Source organism: Engystomops pustulosus, chromosome 7 (genome assembly GCF_040894005.1).
Source record: "Engystomops pustulosus chromosome 7, aEngPut4.maternal, whole genome shotgun sequence".
In the NCBI taxonomy this organism is placed as follows: Eukaryota; Metazoa; Chordata; class Amphibia; order Anura; family Leptodactylidae; genus Engystomops; species Engystomops pustulosus.
The window spans coordinates 173,530,177-173,551,657 of NC_092417.1; the positions used below are offsets into that span (position 1 = coordinate 173,530,177).

Here is a 21,481-nt window from a genome sequence, read left to right on the forward strand (position 1 = left end):
AGAAGCTCAGCTCTATGTATGGTACATACTTCTATAATGGCAGCTTAGATACAGCAGCTCAGCTCTATGTGTGGTAGATACTTCTATAATGGCAGCTTAGCTACAGCAGCTCAGCTCTATGTATGATACCGTAGATACCTCTATAATGGCAGCTTAGATACAGCAGCTCGGGTCTATGTGTGGTAGATACCTCTGTAATGGCAGCTTAGATACAACAACTGCACTCTATGTTTGATACTGTAGATACTGTACCTCTTAAAGGGAACCTGTCACCAGGGACTTCATTTTCACTAAAGACAGATTGTAAAAGCCCACCTGCAATGCAAAAATGCCTTTCTGCCTTTTCTAAGCATTTGCATTACAGTATTATTGTGTATTATAACTTACTTTTGCATTCTGACAAAATCCTGGGGTAGTCACAGGGGTTGGGCTTTGGTTTGGATGCATTTCAATAAATAACATGTGACTTGGCTGAGCTGCAGGCTGCCTCCATCTTTGTGCTCCTGTACAGCTCTGTTCCTCCCCCACTGATGTCATCTCACCACACATTGACCTCTGAGAAGAAGCAGGAGGAGGACTTGTACAGGAGCACAAAGGTGGGGGCTAAGCTCTGAGGAGTGAGTAACGCAGACAAAGCACATGTTGTTTATCTTTAAAATGGATTAAATACCTTGGATACACAGAGAGAAGTCATTACGTCCAGTAACATGGAGCAGTTAAATGATCTTGTGATGAGGGATGGGGGATATATGTATCATAAATCTTAGTGCACGGAGCAGGGGAAGGATTAATGATACTTAGGCTGCCAATGTTTTGCTGTCTATCCTATGGCATATATGTGATATGCCAAATATCCACAGAAGGTTGGAGATTTAGTTATGAGGCGTCAGTTTTTCCAATTGTTACTTTATTTTAATATATCGGCCGTAAACCCGCTCAGCTATTAATCTGTATACTGAGTGTCTTGTGCCCGGTGCCGCTGCGCTTGACCCTTCCTCAGAGCTGATTGGCGCAGGCAGAAATAGATGGGTGAGTGGCACTACGATAACGCCACTGGGGTACACATCCACTTCTTGTGATTGAAGTACAGGTTTTATCGGACGCCGCTCTCACTGCGCTGACCTGCGGACAAGTACCAATCAGCCATCCACAGGTAATTACACTGCAGCGTAATGAAGAGCCCCTCATCCTGGTATCAAGTCCTCCTCTGTCTTCTCTGCCGCTCCTGAGTTATATCTATGCGTAGAAAAGCTGGGTGACAATATGGCCGCCAGAATGTAGTACGGGTAAAATAATAATAATAATAGACTAATATGGCTGCTTTTTTTTTTTTTTCTATAAACAGCGCCACATCTTGATGCAGGTTGTGATTGGCACGGCAGCTCCGTCCTATGCTATTGAATGAAGCTGAATTGCAATACCTGACATAGACTTTGTATCAGGGTGGCGCTGTTTCTTTATATGATATATAGTTTCTTTATATGGTATTTTGGGCATCACTGTCTGTAATGCACCCTCCCACCCCCCACCATAATGTTGCCTTTTTATCTGGTGCCTCTCTTAAAGGAATATTCCCAAATTTACAATTATTTGCTGATCAGTGAGGGGTTGGGAATGGGGGAGATTTGATTTCCCCTAATATATGGAGCTAATGCGTGGTACATCCTCTGGGTGCTGGAGGTACTGGAGCTCTGTACTGGGTACCTCTGGCAGCGCCATAGACAGTCAATGGAGCGGAATCGGCCATTTCATTAATTAGGGGGAAGTGGACCCTCATTCCAGGACCAATGCTAGTCCCGGCAGTCGGATCCCCATCAATTTTGGATTAAGGGTTTATTTGGAAACTTAGGACAACCCCTTTAAGGCCTATCTTTGGGGCTAGCTGCCCGGGGATGCCCATTTTTAGGCACCTTTATACAAACCCCGCCCCCCAGAAGATTAACTTCAAAGTTATCCCTCTAAATTTGGGACTGTCAACAAATCTACATTTTATTTGTGTCTCTACAGGAGAACTGACAAGATGGAGGGCGATAGTCTGAGCTGCGTGAAATATCTCATGTTCATCTTCAACTTCTTCATATTTGTGAGTATCCGGCATGGAGTCATCACATAGACATGAGATAAGATGATTCTGTGATAAGTTGTGGACACCGCAGGCATTAGAGTAGACATTGGGCCTTGTTTATGTAATCCATGTGGGATATTTGACCTTTTAACCCATAGAAACCAATCAGAGCTCAGCTTTCATTTTTCCAGAACAGTTTATGAAATGTAAGCTGCACTCTGATTGGTTGTTGTGGGAAACAAGGCCATTTTTTTCCCTTACTGATAGTTCTTGGGAAATGAGGCCTAGTAGGAAAATGCTTAGCAACCAATTGCCCTTATAGCAACCAATCAGAGTGCAGCTTTCAGCCCATATTCTGTGCTTGATAAATAAAAGCTGCAATGTGATTGGTGGAAATCAAAAGACATGGCGATCTTTAGTGGTTTCAGGAATCCTATGACTTAAAGGGCTTGTGTCACTCATTATAATAGTCCCGAATTGGAATAGTGGGAGTCTTAATAATGATGGAATTGGGGGTCCGCAAGCTGTGTGTCTCTTCTGAATAGGGAACTATGGACCTTTCTGATCTCCATTCACATTGTCTCTTTCTTCCCACAGCTCGGGGGATCTTTCCTTCTCGGACTTGGGCTCTGGGTAATCATTGACCCCACTGGTTTCCGGGAGATCATCGCTGCCAATCCCTTGATGTTCATGGGTGCTTACCTCCTCCTCGCCATGGGTGCCATGCTATTCCTGCTCGGATTCCTGGGCTGCTGTGGAGCGATCCGGGAGAACAAGTGCCTTCTGCTCTTTGTACGTAAAAAATTCCTCCATTTCGGTTTAATTTTCTCTATAGGTTATGCATAAAGGTAGAGGCGGAGCAAGGTCTGAGGAGGCGGAGCCTGAACCAGAAATTAAAGGGATTCTCCAGAATTGGCAAATTCTTTGCCTAGAATCATCCAAGCCATTTATTGGCCTTTCTCAATGATACATTGGATGGAAACTTCTATATTTAGACCTAGATGTACTGAGGTTTTTCATGTGGCACATATTTATTATCACATTTGTGTCTGTTTTTCTTCCAGTTTTTCATGTTCATTTTGGTCATTTTCCTTGCGGAGCTCTCAGCTGCTATTTTGGCCTTCCTTTTCCGAGAAAATGTAAGTATTTTTACATAAATGTGAGAGTGAAAATAAATATGGAGGTTTTGTGTTCTATAAGTGACCCTATATGCTGCCTCTAAACATCTAGTATTTAACATAATTGTAAAAAATTGCGTTGTTGATCTAGAAACAGTGCCCCAGTTGCCCAAAGGTCATGCCTGGTACTGCAGCTCAGTTCTATTACAGGGACTTGGCCTTAGTTGCAATACCACAAATGGCTTGTGCACGGTTGTGGCAGCATTTTTGAAGGAAACTTTGTTTTTGTAATTTTATAAAAAATATTACTGTTGTGAATGTATGTATTGTTATTAAGTTATCTAATCGTGTTCTTTCCTGTAGCTGACAAGGGACTTTTTCACCAAGGACCTAAAAAGACATTACCAGGGCAATAACAGCACAGATGTCTTTACATCGACCTGGAATTCTGTAATGATGACAGTGAGTATGATCCCTATATTAAAAGATGAAACCAGAAATTTGGGAACAGCGATGGGAACGGACATAACCCCAAAAATACATGCAAAGGATTGTCAGAACATGATTACTGCAATATACATAGATATGCAAATTCTTCCACAAATGTATTGTATCTAGGTGGTCTTATACAGATTGGGGCAGATTTACTTACCCGGTCCATTCGCGATCCAGCGGCGCGTTCTCTGTGGTGGATTCGGGTCCGGCCGGGATTCACTAAGGTAGTTCCTCCAACGTCCACCAGGTGGCGCTGCTGCGCTGAAGTCCGCTGAGGCCCGCCGGAATGCGCTGGAGTTCACCGGCCTATTCTTCGTGAAGGTAAGCGCGAGTCCCGCGCCACTTTTTTTTTTTTAAAATGCGGCGTTTGTTCCGAATCCGCGGGTTTTCGTTCGGCCACGCCCCCCGATTTCCGTTGCGTGCATGCTAGCGCCGATGCGCCACAATCCGATCGCGTGCGCCAAAATCCCGGGGTTATACAGGGAAAATCGGCGCAAATCGGAAATATTCGGGTAACACATCGGGAAAACGCGAATCGGGCCCTTAGTAAATGACCCCCATTATGTCTATACTGTTGGTACATTCTTTCTACAATGTTGCCCCTCATCCTCTTCCCTTACAGTTTGAGTGCTGCGGAGTAAACGGACCAGAGGATTTCATTGGCGCTTTACATTTCAAAGCTGATGTGATGAACACTGTCCCCGAGGCCTGCTGTGGGAAAAGTTTCCTACAAAAAGATGGAGAAATCATTGGCAGGGCAGAATGCATGATGGGAATTGAAATTAACAGACAGGTAAAGAACTAAATTTTGTCTAAACCCTTCTTTAACTTCATTCAAAAAACCATAAGACTGTCCCTTCATCTAGGCTACTGATGAGTTAACGTCCAACTGGGAATCTTTGCTCTAAAATTACAATTACAAATCAATATTACAGAGTCCTTAGGAACAGCGATGGGGTCTGACATTACCCCATAGATTCAGGGAAATCATTACCAGGCTCTATACATTATTACTATATACTATATTGTCTTCTTCTAGGGGTGTTACTCAACAATACTCAACTCTATGGAACCGTATGTGTATATTGCTGGAGCATTAGCCATCGGTGTGTTGGCTGTAGAGGTAAGTAGTATGAAGGGAGTGACCTCTGGATTCTCTGCTATGGTGATGATACTTGTATCAATTTTTTTTATAACATATGTAGAATAGAAATATGAATATGTAATCCAGTATTATATATATCAAAGCATATCAATGTGATCTACTGTAGAGGAGCAGCGCTGAAGTATGATCTTCTATGTGAAGCCTCAGGGCAGGGGCTAAACTATAAGGGGTGGAAGAGTAGAAGTTACTATGGAGGTCCCGATCCTCAGTTGGTTTAAAGGCTGCTTATCATGTTAGAAGACACTAGTGATACATATCATAGCTCCCAACCGTCCCGGTTCTTAAGCGCAGTCCTGCCATCCCGGACAGTTGGGAGAATGTCCCTGCGTGTCCCGTCCCTTGGTCCCCGACGCAGAACTGAGACCAGGAAGCGGGATCAGCTCCTGCTTAGAGAGGTTGGCCACAGGAAGGGGCATTATACTATGTGGTGGCCATTAAGGTCAATATTATACTATGTTTAGGGGTGGGACAATGGGCGTGGTTTAGGAAAAGAGGAGGGACTTTGTACCTCTTTCTCTAGTCCAAATGTTAGGGGGGTATGTATGATAGATAGAAAATATGCCTTTTCCTTAAAGGGGATAAACTAAGTTTGCATTTTATTCTCTATCCACAGGATAGGGGGTAACAACCTGATCACTGAGGATCCAACTACTGGGACCCCCAACAATCCGGAGAATAGAGGTCCCATTCTAATAGGTGGAGCATGCGTCCTACCAATGCACCCATTAATTAGAATGCTGAGGGTCTGTTCTCACCCTTCACCCTGTTGGGGGTCCTAGTAGAAGGACCAATCAGGTTGTTCTATATCCACAGGATAACCCCTTTAAGAGTACAGTTGACTCACTACCATTCTGCCACATTCTTACCCTCTTCCCTTTTTCTCTCTTTTGCAGCTCTTTGCCATGATTTTTGCCATGTGCCTGTTCAGGGGCATACAGTAACCGGACCACCGCTCAGGAACGCTGTGTGCCAAATTTTGAGGGTCTCCCAACTCCCCCCGCTAAAATGAAGAAAAACATTTTTGTCTCAACGCCTCCACTGCCAGAGGGTCTTGCACTACCCCCAGGGGCCCTCAACTGCAAATAGTGTTACTGTGAACACAATTTCTGACAATGGACCCCCCCTTGCTGTACCAGCGGATTGACTCTATGAAGACCCCCAAAGGCTGGGGGAGACTGCGCTGGAGCTGATTAACCCTGCGAGTATCAGCTGTGTATACATAGATTAGCACCCAATGCCCTGTGTGTATATAAGAGACTGGTCCGAGCGCAGACGTTCTATGCCCCATGTGGAAGCCCCTTGTGTAGGCCGTGGGGGCTCTGGAGGCGGAGCCTGCAGGGTAGTTAAAGGCACTGTACTTTTCATCGTAGAGAATGGTAGAAGTTTATGATCCTGTCCTGTGTTTTATAAACTTTCTTGGTCGTAGATTTCCTCTTAGGAGTGAATAATTATATTGTAGCACAAATGCTAAATCTGTTATTTAAAGATCCAGTGTTTGCTTTGGGTTAAAAGAGGTCACAAAGTGCTGGAACGCCCCTTTAAAAGGAACAAAGATCCCTTTAAATTAGGGCAACTGTACAATTACTGAGAAATTGTACCCAAAATCTCCTCTCCTGAAGTGTCAGGCAGGTGTATCGGAGCCAGAAGTGATCCCTTTTCCCAAAATCCAGGACAACCTATTAACCGAAAATAGACAACCCCTAGAAAAAGTTCCCCGGAATTGGGACATGTACATGATATATCCCATGGAGTTTGTAATTTTAGGATAATGTATCCAAATATCCAACTACTCAAGTTTTGTCACTTTTAGGTAACTTTGGGCTATTCCTATGTTTTAGCGCCACCTGGTGGTTGTTCAGCGGAACTGCACTTTTTCAATAAAAACAATTTTAAAGAATCTAATTTTTTTCTGCAATCAATTAGTTTAGGATATTCCTCTTCTTATCATTGTCATCACTCTGACATTTGTAGATTCTGTCCTATATAGATGTGTATAATGTAGACCTCTTCAGTACATATTATTGAGATCCAGACTCTACCTGCCCCCATGCTTTACACTGCGGCTCCTATCGCTCACATTGGCTGCTATGTACACACATAACCTAATGAGATGGGTCCCAATAGGGATGGGGGGGGGGAATTAAGCCCCTTTAAATTCTTCTATGGTTTCCCCTTTAAATTTAGGAATAGCAACATAATACAGACTACTACTGTGCCTTACACCCTTCCCATATACACCAGCTTATAATGATGGACATTGGCGCCCCCTCCCCCCTTGGAATTATGGCTTTGTTTTTTACTCCGACTTATAGGGCCTCTACCACCAGAATGAAGGACTGTATGCAAATGAGGCTGAGGGGCTCCAGGCTCCATAGGCTCAGTTTAATTTGCATACAGTCTCTCATCCTGGTGGTAGGGGCCCTTTAAAGGAGCACTCTACATATGAGCCTTAAAGGACATCTACCACCAGGGTGAAAGACTCTATGCAAATAAGCCTGAGGGGCTCCAGGCTCCATTTACACCTATGGAACCTGAAGCCCCTCGGGCTCATTTGCATACAGTCCATCATCCTGGTGGTAGATGCCCTTTAAGTAATAAACTCTTATGCATGTGCCGAGTTATGATGGGTCGTGGTTCAAGGCTTTGTTATAGAATGATCTTCTATGGACTGTATGACCCTATGACAACACTTCCTGACCCCATACTATAACACTGAGCTGCCAGGTGTTGTCTTATGGACAATGAAATACTTTAATTTTGCACATTTCCTATTCATAACCTTCAGAGATTGAAGTCTCCTCCATAGATACAGAATCATTTTGGGGGGTTCCTATAAAGCAGGACCCAAACTTCAATCTGTGGCTCGTGCGGTTTGTGACCTGTTTTTTTTTTTTTTGTATTATGTGAATTTAATTCTTATAAGAATTTCCTGTGTCGTCCTGTACAAGCCGCTGCTTGTTTTGTAGGTGAGGGATTGGGCAGGACAGACGGACACTTCTAATTTCTGTAAAAAAAATTAATAAATAAAGGAAAAAAATTACAAATTGTGAAAGTAACAAACTGATTGTTGTGTTGTGGGTTCATAATGGAATCTCTATTACATTGGGGGCCGACAAATAGGACATGCAGTGGGTGCTGCTGGAAATCCCCTTTAAGGTACGTCTACCACCAGGCTGAAAGACTGTATGCAAATAAGCCTGAGGTGCTTAAGGCTCCACTAACACCTATGGAGCCAGGAGCCCCTCAGGGCTCATTTGCATACAGTGACAACTATGGAGCCCCTCAGGCTCATTTGCATACAGTGACACCCATGGAGCCTGGAGCCCCTCAGGCTCATTTGCATACAGTGACACCTATGGAGCCCCTCAGGCTCATTTGCATACAGTGACACCTATGGAGCCCCTCGGGCTTATTTGCATACAGTGACACCTATGGAGCCTGGAGCCCCTCAGGCTCATTTGCATGCAGTCCTTCATCTTTGTGGTAGATGCCCTTTAATAATTACATCAAAATTCAAGTTTCCCAATAGAAATCTGGTAATAGAGTCCATGACTAAGGTTTTAGCAGTTACTGTTTTTCATCAAACCCTCAATCAGAAACAGTGGAGACCATGTTGGTTGTCATCCAACTTTCCTGAATACAAAAAAAAATGCAGGCCAAAGGTAATCTGTCAGCAGGATCTATGGATTAATATTCCAGAATTGTAGCTTCAAGTGCTCTGGGGGTGTGTCTTCACACTGCTGTGCTCTGTGCTCTCTGTATTGAGTTGTATACCGCTCCTCCAATCTGTTGTAAGTGACTGCTGTAGTATTTGACCAGACATTTGCTACACATTTTACAAAGAGTTTCTGCCACAGAGCGCAGCAGTGTAAGGCCATGTCCCAGTGCACATGGTGTAGTTACGATTTCACAGTCCTGCTGCTACCAACAACATACACAAAGGTCTGTTTACACATCTGTCATGGGGCAATACATAACACTGGCTGCAGAGAGCACAGAAGTGTGAGGACACATGTACAGTCCTGGAATATAAATCCATAATTCACAGTCCTGCTGCTACTAACAGGATTGGCTGCCTGGATTGGATAACACAGGGTCAAATAAAAGTGTTGCTCAGACATCAGCCGACTGTCACAGTCTCCCAGATCCACCTGTTCACTTTCTGCCTATATATCCCACCACTGAGAGGCGCCATTGCTCCCCGATATTCCCTAGATTCAAGTTTTAGTGCCTTCTCCTCATACAGACACCGTAGTGACATTGTCCTCAGCTGTTTGAAACTACAACTCCCAGCATGCCCTGCGAGTGATATAGACCATAGACAGGAGCCCCTGCATTAATAACCTGAAGTGTTTTTTAATCAAGTACCGGCAGATTAATGATAATTAAGGCGGAGCGCCCCCTAGTGTTGACCCGGAGAGCCTGTAATCACTCTGCTTGTCTGGGTGCATCAATAACTGATTGGCGTCCACTTCTGCACTGTTACATTGTAACGACTGATTTAATCACAACAAGTGGCGACGTTGATTGAGCGGATGATGAGTCTCCTCTCCAATCTCCATCTCATCAAGCTGAAGTTTAATCTGTTTTATACATTTTTAAACAATTTCCAGTGACTAGAAACATTCTTTTGTTGGCCGAGCATTTTAAAAGTTTGTTACAATTGTATTCAGGCGAGAAACTTTCATCATCATCCTCCACCATCAGTAGTTATGATCCATCAGCCATTCTCCATCTTCACTACTAGGGCGATGATTATCATTCATACTGATCATTATCTTTCATCATCAATCATCCATCAATATGATCAGAATTCTGCTCCAATCACCAACAATCATTCAGAAACAATTATTATCCATCATCTTCCCCTAAAGAAGCTGCATCACTAATCATCATCCATTATCAATCATCTACCAATGATCAGTCATCATCCCCATCCCTAATTAACTGGATTCATTAATAACTGTCCACATGATTAGTAATCAGCTATCACCATCAATTTTTAACCATCATCTTTCATAAAGAAGCTGCATCATCATCATCCATTATCAATCATCTAGCAATGATCAGTAATCATCTACATCAATCATCATCCCCATACCTAATTACGGTAACTAGATTCATCAATAACCGTCCACATGATTAGTAATGAGCTATCGCCATCAATTATTATCCATCTTCCATGGAGAAGCTGAATCACTGATAATGGATGATGATTAATCATCTACCAATGATCACTAATCATCTACAGCCATCAATCATAACCATCCCTAATTAACTAGATTCATCAATAACCGTCCACATGATTAGTAATCAGCCATCGCCATCAATAATTATCCATCATCTCCCCTGAAGAAGCTGCATCACTAATCATCATCCATTATCAATCATCTACCAATGATCAGTGATCATCTACAGCCAATCAATCATCCTCCACATCCCTAATTAACTAGATTCATCTATTACCGTCCACATGGATAATTGATGGCGATAGCTCATTACTAATCATCTTCCATAAAGAAGCTGCATCACTAATCATCATCCATGATCAATCATCTACCAATGATCAGTAATCATCTACAGCCCTCAATCACCATCATCCCCATACCTAATTCACTAGATTCATCAATAACCGTCCACATGATTAGTAATGAGCTATCGCCATCAATTATTATCCATCTTCAATGGAGAAGCTGAATCACTGATAATGGATGATGATTAATCATCTACAGCCATCAATCATAACCATCCCTAATTAACTAGATTCATCAATAACCGTCCACATGATTAGTAATGAGCTATCGCCATCAATTATTATCCATCATCTCCCCTAAAGAAGCTGCATCACTAATCATCATCCATTATCAATCATCTACCAATGATCAGTGATCATCTACAGCCAATCAATCATCCTCCACATCCCTAATTAACTAGATTCATCAATTACCGTCCACATGGATAATGATTGATGGCGATAGCTCATTACTAATCATCTTCCATAAAGAAGCTGCATCACTAATCATCATCCATTATCAATCATCTACCAATGATCAGTGATCATCTACAGCCAGCCAATCATCCTCCACATCCCTAATTAACTAGATTCATCAATTACCGTCCACATGGATAATAATTGATGGCGATAGCTCATTACTAATCATCTTCCATAAAGAAGCTGCATCACTAATCATCATCCATTATCAATCATCTACCAATGATCAGTGATCATCTACAGCCAATCAATCATCCTCCACATCCCTAATTAACTAGATTCATCAATAACCGTCCACATGATTAGTAATGAGATATCACCATCAATTATCCATCTTCCATAAATACGCTGCATCATCATCATCCATTATCTCCCATTATCAATCATCTACCAGCACGATGATTGATGGCGATAGCCGATTACTGATCATGTTGATGGCTATTGATGAATCCAGTTAATCAGGGATGATAATGATTGATGGCTGTAGCTGATTACTGATCATTCCTAATTAACTAGATTCATCAATAACCATCAACATGATCAGTAATCAGCCATCAATTATCCGTCATAATTCATAATTAACAAGGCAACAGGATTTGCAAAGTACAGCTATAGGAGAGTTTGATCCGCCCCTATTGCACTTGTGGGCTAATTTGCATATCAGATGTGAAGTAGACCAAATAATGGGACAACAATTTACCAACTGTTGCAAAAAGGGGTCGGACACTGGTTAAAAAACTTAAAAGGAACAGGATTTATAGGAGCCAACATGATGAGAAAACTAAGCGAATGACTGGTAACCCATACTGGGGACTAGAAGTACATATGCCAGAGGGGGCAGGAGACTCACTGAGAACCTTCAAGGGACTATAGTTATAGCTTACTAGGAGCTAGATTTATGGATGCCGAGAGAGGTAGGAGACTGACTGGGAACCTTAATGGGGATGAGATTTAAAGCTGCCAGAAGGGGAAGGGAACTAGCAGGGGAACTAGACTTAGTCTTCTTCCCCTTCTGGAAGCCATAACTAGAGTTGTACTAAGATTTAGAGAGGAAAGGAGATCGACTTACTGGAATTTTCTGAGGACTACATTAACAACTGCTCGAGCAGAGGAATATTGGCTAAAAACTTACAGGGGACTACAAGACTTCCAAATCAGAAAGATATTGACTAGGAACAGCTACAGGGAGCAAGAGACTGACTAGGAGCTTACGGAGGACTATATTATGTGCAGAAAACAAACAAGAACTTCTATATTTAAGGCTGCAAGAAGGGCAGGAGACCGACTAAGAACCTGCTGAGGTTCATATGTATAGCTGCCAGAGTGGGAAGGAGACTGGGAACCTACTGAAGACTTACATTTTTATGGAGCAAGAGAGTGGCTAGGAACTTACTAGATTTACAGCTTCTCCTACTGTGGACTTCATTTATGGCTGCCAGAAGGGACAGTAGACTGACTGGGAGCTTACCAGGGAATATATTTACAGCTACCATCGGGTTCAGTAGACTGACTGGGAACTTACTGGAAATTGTAGTTATGGCTGCCAGAGGGGGCAGAAGATTGACTATTATTGATGTATTGTTGGGAAGCGTAAGAGCACAAATAAAGATTTTTGGAGTTGTCCACAATAGCAGCCAATGACTGCAGTGTCACCTTGTGGCCATATATCATAAGTGCATCCATCATAAATAAAACAAGTCGAGGGCTCCCGTGTTGCTGAATGCATATTTTATTATGGAAGATACTGAGGTATTAAGTTTTAAAACACAAATGAAAAAAAAAAAAATACAACAGTTTTCACAAGGTCACAATACAGTGATGGGGGAGGGGAGATAAAGTGCACCTACAGGCTACACGAAACGGCTGCAGGACGCGGAGGACTCTAGGGGGCGCTAGTGACAGGCAGTGTTCGGGGGGAGGATAGGGTCACTAGCTGCTGGAAGAGAGTCAATGCAATATTTATGGGGCTCACTCCATGGAATAGGGGGGGACACAGTGAACCCCTGGAATGATCAAAAGGCAAACCTTTTAACCCTTCGCTGACAACCACTATAAATCAGTCGCTTCTGAGAATTCGTGGTCTGGACATTTTTCCACCGCAGGTTTCCTGCTCCTGGCATAACATCCTGTCACACGTCCGTGTGCACGGAAATATCCTCTGGAGGATGCAGGAAGCGGCCCCGGCCTGTCAGATACATCCGCACCTGCACGGGGGTCCGGGCCCACCCTGGGGAGAGCTTCTCCAATGCACATGTCATCTGCTGGGAATGCGCCTGTCTGCAGCCGCTCATCCTGTACACATCAATGTAACCTGCAGTGCACCTATACTACCAGCAGGTGGTGCACAGAGGAGCCGTCATGCACCCTCATGCAAGTTCAACAAGTTTTAACAATTTTTACCAACTTCCAAGTGCAGGCGACATTAACCCCTTGGCTGCCAGAGGGGGGTAGAAGGCACTACTTTGGCAGCCAAAGTGCCTTCAGATTCAGTGGCCGACGTCCTGCGAATGCAAGTCCTCTAAACGATTCCCATCGTATCTCCTGCCAAGTAAGCTGGGTAAAAGGTGGGCGTCACTGCAGCTTTAAATAGGGCCCCACCCAGCTTACCCATGCAACGGAGTCTTATGCATGACTAGTGTACAGAAAATGATTGGGCAGCGAAGCCATTCAGGTGCATAGAAAAGCTGGGTGAGGATCCCTGTAACTGAGGCTATATTAGTTAAGACACTCAGCTTTCCCAAACTCCAGAATGACAGCAGTATGGGTACCAAGGAGGACTTTGTGGTTTAGCCATTCAGGACCATGAAAAAGCTGGATGACAAGATCCATTATGACCTCCCGGACAGGAGGAGTTAAGGCAAGACATAAAGGATCTGGCCTCCCAGCTTTCCCAGGCATCAGAATGGTAACACTGGACTAGTTATGCAGCATTAGGATGTCATGGCAGTATAGTCATTGAAGAGCCTGGAAAAGCTGAGTTAAAAATCCCTGTAACTGAAGCCATATTGGTAATCACAACCCATCTTTTCCAGGCACCAGAATGATAGGTGTGACTAGTTATGCAGCAGTAAAGGTATGGAGAATGACATGTTCCGTACATCATTCAGGATTGTGGAAAAGCTGGGTTTGGGCACCTAGCTTAAAAAAACCCCCTTCTAATATTTACAGGTGAAATAATGGGGGAGGGGGCACAAAATAAGAAGCAACCCATATATTTTGGGATTTGGATGATCACAACCACCAGGCGGGTGGAGACATGCTTATATTGGCCCCTGAAGGGTTAATATACAAAGTGGGATGTATACACATGGGAATGGAGGCGGGGGGCGCTGTGCATGCGGTGTGCTTCCTTAATCCAGTCCTGAATGCACAGTGGAGGTTGGGGGATCATGGATCTTGTGCCGATGGCTCCTCAGGGGCGGGGCCATGGGGGGGGGGGGTGAACAAGTCTTTGAAGACCAAGGCGGCTACAGTTCTTGGTTCCAAGTCATTATTAAAACCATTGCCCCTCCTCCAAATCCTGGTACCAGAATTCAGGGATTCAGAGTTTCTTGGGTCGGCGGCCGAGTTGGTAATAGAAGTAGCCGCTGACGAGGACGAACAGGAGGCAACTGCAGACCAGGACGGAGGCGCCCAGGGGGGTGGAGCCACTTTCGATCATCGCCACCGTGGTAACTGCGCAAGAGAAGAAGGGACAAAGTCAGTGAATGGCCCAAAATTCCCATAATTCCGGAATGTGAAGCCAGAAAATCCGATGTGAAAAAGTCTAGAAATCCTGTCGGAGCAGAGCTGTGATTGGTGCACAGTATGGGGGGGGGGGGGGGGCGGAGACACTCCCTATCCGGCCCATGAGAAGCCGAAATACAAAAACAGTCAGTTTTACCTACGGTGACCAATAAGGTAAAGGTTTCCACAAATCTGCCACTAGGAGGCGGGGCTTAGCTCTGTATTGGTCAATATTCGGCAAATAGATCACACCCCTTTGTCACAAAACGGATGAGTGATAGCGATTTGTGGGTGTGGTCTAAGACAATGTACACGTCGGTCATGTCCATATAAGATGTGGCGCAAATCTGTGGCAACACAAAATTTTATCTTATAAATTCCCCTTTAATTTAAAGGGGAAGAAGCTCCTAAATGCACCATCTACACCACCCAAGCTGTGTCCGCTGCTTTAGATGTGACTAGAGCACATTTATATTATGGACGCCCCTGAATGTAAGATTAACTCCTCGTGAGCCCCTGACGCTATGTGTGGGGGCGGACGACAGATTTATACTTTATATATCTCCGTTCTCCATGGAAACACATGACATTATGAATGCCTCAGCTGCACGCGCATAATATAAGTATTACACATCCTGACAGAGCTAAGGCTCAGGCACTGTGTGTAGGCCTCGCTCAGTAATATCAGTATTACACATTAGGCTCAGGCTCAGCCGCTGTGTGTAGGCCTCGCTCAGTAATACCAGTATTACACATTAGGCTCAGGCTCAGCCGCTGTGTGTAGGCCATGCTCAGTAATATCAGTATTACACATTAGGCTCAGCCGCTGTGTGTAGGCCTCGCTCAGTAATATCAGTATTACAGCTCAGGCTCAGCTGCTGTGTGTAGGCCTCGTTCAGTAATACCAGTATTACACACCAAGCTCAGGCTCAGCTGCTGTGTGTAGGCCTCGCTCAGTAATATCAGTATTACACATTAGGCTCAGGCTCAGCCGCTGTGTGTAGGCCTCGCTCAGTAATATCAGTATTACACATTAGGCTCAGGCTCAGCCTGTGTGTGTAGGCCTTGCTCAGTAATATCAGTATTACAGCTCAGGCTCAGCCGCTGTGTGTAGGCCTCGCTCAGTAATATCAGTATTACAGCTCAGGCTCAGCCGCTGTGTGTAGGCCTCGCTCAGTAATACCAGTATTACACACCAAGCTCAGGCTCGGCTGCTGTGTGTAGGCCTCGCTCAGTAATATCAGTATTACACATTAGGCTCAGCCGCTGTGTGTAGGCCTCGCTCAGTAATATCAGTATTACAGCTCAGGCTCAGCTGCTGTGTGTAGGCCTCGCTCAGTAATACCAGTATTACACACCAAGCTCAGGCTCAGCTGCTGTGTGTAGGCCTCGCTCAGTAATATCAGTATTACACATTAGGCTCAGGCTCAGCCGCTGTGTGTAGGCCTCGCTCAGTAATACCAGTATTACACATTAGGCTCAGGCTCAGCCTGTGTGTGTAGGCCTCGCTCAGTAATATCAGTATTACAGCTCAGGCTCAGCCGCTGTGTGTAGGCCTCGCTCAGTAATATCAGTATTACAGCTCAGGCTCAGCTGCTGTGTGTAGGCCTCGCTCAGTAATACCAGTATTACACACCAAGCTCAGGCTCAGCTGCTGTGTGTAGGCCTCGCTCAGTAATACCAGTATTACACATTAGGCTCAGGCTCAGCCGCTGTGTGTAGGCCTCGCTCAGTAATACCAGTATTACACATTAGGCTCAGGCTCAGCCGCTGTGTGTAGGCCTCGCTCAGTAATATCAGTATTACACCTCAGGCTCAGGCTCTGTGTGTAGGCCTCGCTCAGTAATACCAGTATTACACACCAAGCTCAGGCTCAGCTGCTGTGTGTAGGCCTCGCTCAGTAATATCAGTATTACAGCTCAGGCTCAGCTGCTGTGTGTAGGCCTCGCTCAGTAATATCAGTATTACAGCTCAGGCTCAGCCGCTGTGTGTAGGCCTCGCTCAGTAATATCAGTATTACACCTCAGGCTCAGGCTCTGTGTGTAGGCCTCGCTCAGTAATACCAGTATTACACACCAAGCTCAGGCTCAGCTGCTGTGTGTAGGCCTCGCTCAGTAATACCAGTATTACACATTAGGCTCAGGCTCAGCCGCTGTGTGTAGGCCTCGCTCAGTAATATCAGTATTACACCTCAGGCTCAGGCTCTGTGTGTAGGCCTCGCTCAGTAATACCAGTATTACACACCAAGCTCAGGCTCAGCTGCTGTGTGTAGGCCTCGCTCAGTAATATCAGTATTACAGCTCAGGCTCAGCTGCTGTGTGTAGGCCTCGCTCAGTAATATCAGTATTACAGCTCAGGCTCAGCCGCTGTGTGTAGGCCTCGCTCAGTAATACCAGTATTACACACCAAGCTCAGGCTCGGCTGCTGTGTGTAGGCCTCGCTCAGTAATATCAGTATTACACATTAGGCTCAGGCTCAGCCTGTGTGTGTAGGCCTCGCTCAGTAATACCAGCATTACACATCAGGATCAGCCTCTGTGTGTAGGCCTCGCCCAGTTATACCAGTATTACACATTAGGCTCAGGCTCAGCCTCTGTGTGTAGGCCTCCCACTGCTGTACACTGCTCTACAGCCTCTTCCTTCTGGGCTAAAAGCTGTGCCACATCTCTGGTAGAATAAGACACAAATCATAAGGGTTCAATGCAGAGAGCCAAGAACACAGGAGTGTAAGGACAAGATCAGTGTGCAACTTGGAATCCTGGAGACGCTTCGTAAAGTTAAAGGAACACTCCAGACAAAGCGAATTCCATGAATAATACCTGGCGCAGGGCCTAGAGGGAGAAGCAGGACTCATTCTCATTGTATCCTTAGGACCTCGCTATAGCCCAGTGCAATGCTCCTCCCTTCAGAGTGCGTCCAAATGTTCAGTTTTTGGATCCAGTTTTTGGACAATAATGGGTTGAGACACATAATTGAAAGGTGCTGCTGTTTCTCCTAGTTTTACTCCATTCCTGGTTTGGGCACCAAAAAACACATCTGAAAAAGGCGTGACCGCACCCTCAGACCCTGCACAATGTACAATTTGATGAATCAGCTTTGACTGGAGTGTCCCTTTAAATTCCCCTGGTAGTGCTTGGAATCCTGAATAAACAGCGCCACTCCTGTCCTCAGGCCATGTCTGATACTGCAGCCCCATATAATGAACAGAAAACTCACCAACGAGCTGTATACTCAAGTAACAGGCCTCCGTCAGCAGCGTCCACCGGATGATGACCTTCTCTGCCGTGTACATGGAGTTCCATATGATTAAGGAAATACCTGCAAATCACAGGGGGCGGGTCATCAGAAGAGTCTTATAATCTCCGGCTTATAATCGTCGTCCACCACCAACCCGATACTCACTGAACAGGGCTCCGCCATAGAGCCGCGTGGAGGTCTTGCTGCTCACAGTGCCTTTATCGAAGACCACTTCATAGAGCTGATCGGGGAAGGCGAGAGCCTGTGGAGGGAGAGGAAAGGTAAGTACAGAGGGTGGCACTGCAGGGAGACTCGTGACACAGTCAGCTCTGCTACATCTGCACATATAGGAGTGCACACAACACAGGATACAGTGGGCAGAACCGTGAGCCAAACTTTATTCAATTTGGAAGCCCTTGGACGAGCCAATCATTAGCTCCTGAAATACTCTGTGCTGCTGTGGATCAGAGTTTCACATAACCCCATTGTCTTCCTCCCTCTCCACATTACATGACATGGTTTCCTCTCCTCCCATTTGAGATACAAGGAAGTTATCTGTACAAAGATTGTCTTTCTAGACGTCATCACAAAAATAAGGGTCTGCTTAAAGGGATATTCTAATCACAAGAAAAGGACTTTGGGATTTTCGTAAAAAGGGGCAAGAACAGGGATGACCATAATGAGGCGTTTATATCTTAAGGCTGTATTGACCTCACTGTGATCAGAAAGCCCCTTTAAAGGAAACCTACCACTTCTGAAGGTAGGTATGAGATACAAACACCGGGCACCAGCTCAGGGTGAGCTGGTGCCGGTGCTTAGTCTCGTTAGTGTTAAAACCGCGGTATCGCGGTTTTAACACTTTTGAAACTTTCTAGCAGAAACTGCTTCGGCGCTGCGCGCGACCGTGCGCGCGCAACGCCTGCGGCGTTTCCAATGTAGGCGCGCGCACGATCGTGTGCACGAAGCGCCGAAGCAGTTTCTGCTAGAAAGTTTCAAAAGTGTTAAAACCGCGATACCGCGGTTTTAACACTAACGAGACTAAGCACCGGCACCAGCTCACCCTGAGCTGGTGCCCGGTGTTTGTATCTCATACCTACCTTCAGAAGTGGTAGGTTTCCTTTAAGGTGACCTCTGGTATTGCTATAGTGTATAGTATTTGGAATACCCCTTAAAGGACATTCACCACAAGGACGAAAGACTGTATGCAAATGAGCCTGAGGGGCTCTAGGTTTCATTAACAGCAATGGAGCCTGGAGCCCCTCAGGCTCATTTGCATACAGTCCTTCATCCTGGTGGTGGATACTCTTTAAGGCAACCCAACACAAAAACAGGAGATGCCTAAAAAGGGTTTTACTATAACAAGAATAGGGGTTGCCCTAAAGGGGCACTTCCATCTTCTTTTAGTGGACAGCCCCTTTAAAGGGTACTTCTATCAGAAAATAAATATTATTGCATGCAATATAAAAAAAGTTCTATTTCCCAATATAGTTTTTGTATAAATTCCTCGGGGTTTTCTAGATCTCTGCTTGCTGTCAATCAATAGCAGAACAAGGGACACATGGATTATCAAACATTCCGGATTATCAGAGTTTGATGCAGTTCTATAGGGATTATTATTGGGATCTTCGCAGCTATTCCACCAGGCAGTAGTGGTCGCCCTCCAGCTCTGCTACATCGTGTCACAGTCTCATTGCCACCACTGCAGGAGGTCCTGATGGTTAGTACTTTGATTTCCTTGGCGATCAGTTTTGTCCGGATTTCTTCCCTCTATGAAGTGGGATATATACAGCAGTGGATTTCTAGAAGCAGCAGAGACCATCCCCCGGCGAGCAGCGGCGCTTGTTTCACCGCAAATTAGTTTTATAGCAATTTGTTACAAATCGCCTTCTCCTAAATCTCTGCTGCTGAGAGGAACATGGGAAAACGCATAATTGGGAGACTTCTAGAGGGTTCAATCATTCTTCAATGGGGGAAAAAAAATGTCTTAACTACAACATGGGGATAGTGTGCTAGAGCTCTCCAGCAATGGTGGAACTACAACTCCAATCATGACCTGTCACATACATCATCTAGCTTTCCCTACAGACAACCACCGACAGACAGTTGTCCATTCAGCAGACCAAAACCAGTGATACATAACCCGACATGGCAAGTAGCGATATTTAAAAAGAAAAAAATTAATTCTCTGCGTTTGCGTGGGTTTCCTCCGGGTACTCCGGTTTCCTCCCACACTCCTAAACATACTGGTAGTTTGTTTAGATTGTGAGCCCCATTGGGGACAGGGACAAATTTGCCAAACTCTGTAGGTGCTATATAAAGAAATAATAAAAATAATAACTTGTGCCTCTGGCGCCCCCTGCTGCAAAATAAGTCAATGTGCGACCCTTTAAATGAGGCTGAAACTTGCTTTAAAAGGCCAAACATAGGTTTGTTGTGTCCCAATAGGTTGGGTTTTTATTTGGTTTGGGGCAGGGGGTTTGAAGAGTTAATTTTCACACCTTAAAGGGGTTGTAATAAGTTTGATCAACATCTGATAGGTGGAGATTTGGGTCAGATAGGGGATAACAATCCCTTTTATGTAGGTGTCCTCAAGTCTACTAGACTCCCTCCCGAGGATAAAGTATCCCCCATAGTAGAGATCAGCTCATTGCTCCTTATGAGATCAATCTCCTGAAATACTCTGTGCTGCTTGCACAGCCTTACACTGAAATTGCCCCTGGCAGCCTGCTCTTTGCTTCCAATCGATGGACACAATCCTCCCCTGAAGTACTCTGTGCTGCTGTGCATCCCCAGACACAATGGGGGTCATTTACTAAGGGCCCAATTCGCGTTTGCCCAACGTGTTACCCGAATATTTCCGATTTGCGTCGATTTCCCCAGAATTGCCCAGGGATTTTGGCGCATCGGAAATACTCTGTGCTGCTGCTCCGACCATCTCAAGCTTCATATTATAAACTTCCAGCACGTCCTGACACAAAGCACAGAAACATCTGCTGTAAATAAAACATTTCAGATGCTGTGCCCCGGGTGAGGCTGTAAATTATACATGGACCTGTTACCCTGTGATGCTTTCTTCCATCTATCTGGTAATTGGGTCACCGGGGGGGCGCCACTTCAGGAATTAAATCTTAATCGGTTCGCCGGTGCAACAATCAGTTGTGTCAGAGGTACTGACAACATCAGGGTCCCCAGACGCCTCATGTGGGCGACAGAAACGACATTAAGGGCCTGCCCTGATACATTGTAGCAAATAATCAGCACAGGAAAGAGATTTGCATTGCTGATGTATTTAGCCAGCAAGAGACTGTCTAGACAGGATGCAGGTGTAACAAACTCTCAGCTGTGACGGGTATTAGGTCTGCATGCTGGCAGGAAGGGTCTCATTCACTGACCGCAAGCAGAGTATTTTTTTTTACATTAAGTGTATTAGAAAGTTTCAGAACACATCAGTCTGCTGTCCTATATATTACATCTTCCCCATTAACTCTTTATTATAGTGGCCAGGAAGTGGATCATAGCTTCTCCAGATGCATTGTGGGAGTTTCCTCACACTGCTGTGCTTTTGCAGGTTTACCGTGCTTTTGGCTGGGTTGAATCCATTTTTCATCACTTCTGGAAGTGTAAGCAGCTGTGAATGTGAACACACCCAAAAAAATGCATCCACTTCCCCGATATTAGTAAAAG

The 21,481-nt window shown here is 44.9% G+C and overlaps 2 protein-coding genes across 7 annotated transcripts in view; one reads left to right on the forward strand and one right to left on the reverse strand.

Moving 5' to 3' along the window:
• The window catches only part of TSPAN18 (tetraspanin 18), a 93,047-nt gene extending 85,213 nt beyond the window's left edge, over positions 1-7,834 (forward strand). For 2 of the 3 annotated variants that reach the window (XM_072119010.1, XM_072119011.1), the window contains exons 3-9: positions 2,008-2,083; positions 2,663-2,857; positions 3,130-3,204; positions 3,547-3,645; positions 4,301-4,471; positions 4,718-4,801; positions 5,737-7,833. In XM_072119010.1, coding sequence (XP_071975111.1) covers positions 2,021-2,083; positions 2,663-2,857; positions 3,130-3,204; positions 3,547-3,645; positions 4,301-4,471; positions 4,718-4,801; positions 5,737-5,784 — 735 coding nt within the window. In that variant the 5' untranslated portion in view covers positions 2,008-2,020 and the 3' untranslated portion in view covers positions 5,785-7,833. Of the gene's footprint in view, positions 1-2,007; positions 2,084-2,662; positions 2,858-3,129; positions 3,205-3,546; positions 3,646-4,300; positions 4,472-4,717; positions 4,802-5,736 lie in introns of all 3 variants that reach the window. The other variant, XM_072119012.1, reaches the window with a different exon arrangement.
• A 4,712-nt stretch (positions 7,835-12,546) lies between these two features.
• Positions 12,547-21,481, reverse strand: part of TP53I11 (tumor protein p53 inducible protein 11) — a 48,592-nt gene continuing 39,657 nt past the window's right edge. For all 4 annotated transcript variants that reach the window (XM_072119014.1, XM_072119013.1, XM_072119015.1 and 1 more), the window contains 3 exons: positions 17,963-18,059; positions 17,777-17,878; positions 12,547-14,510 (listed from right to left, as the gene is read on the reverse strand). In XM_072119014.1, coding sequence (XP_071975115.1) covers positions 14,377-14,510; positions 17,777-17,878; positions 17,963-18,059 — 333 coding nt within the window. In that variant the 3' untranslated portion in view covers positions 12,547-14,376. The remainder of the gene's footprint in view (positions 14,511-17,776; positions 17,879-17,962; positions 18,060-21,481) is intronic.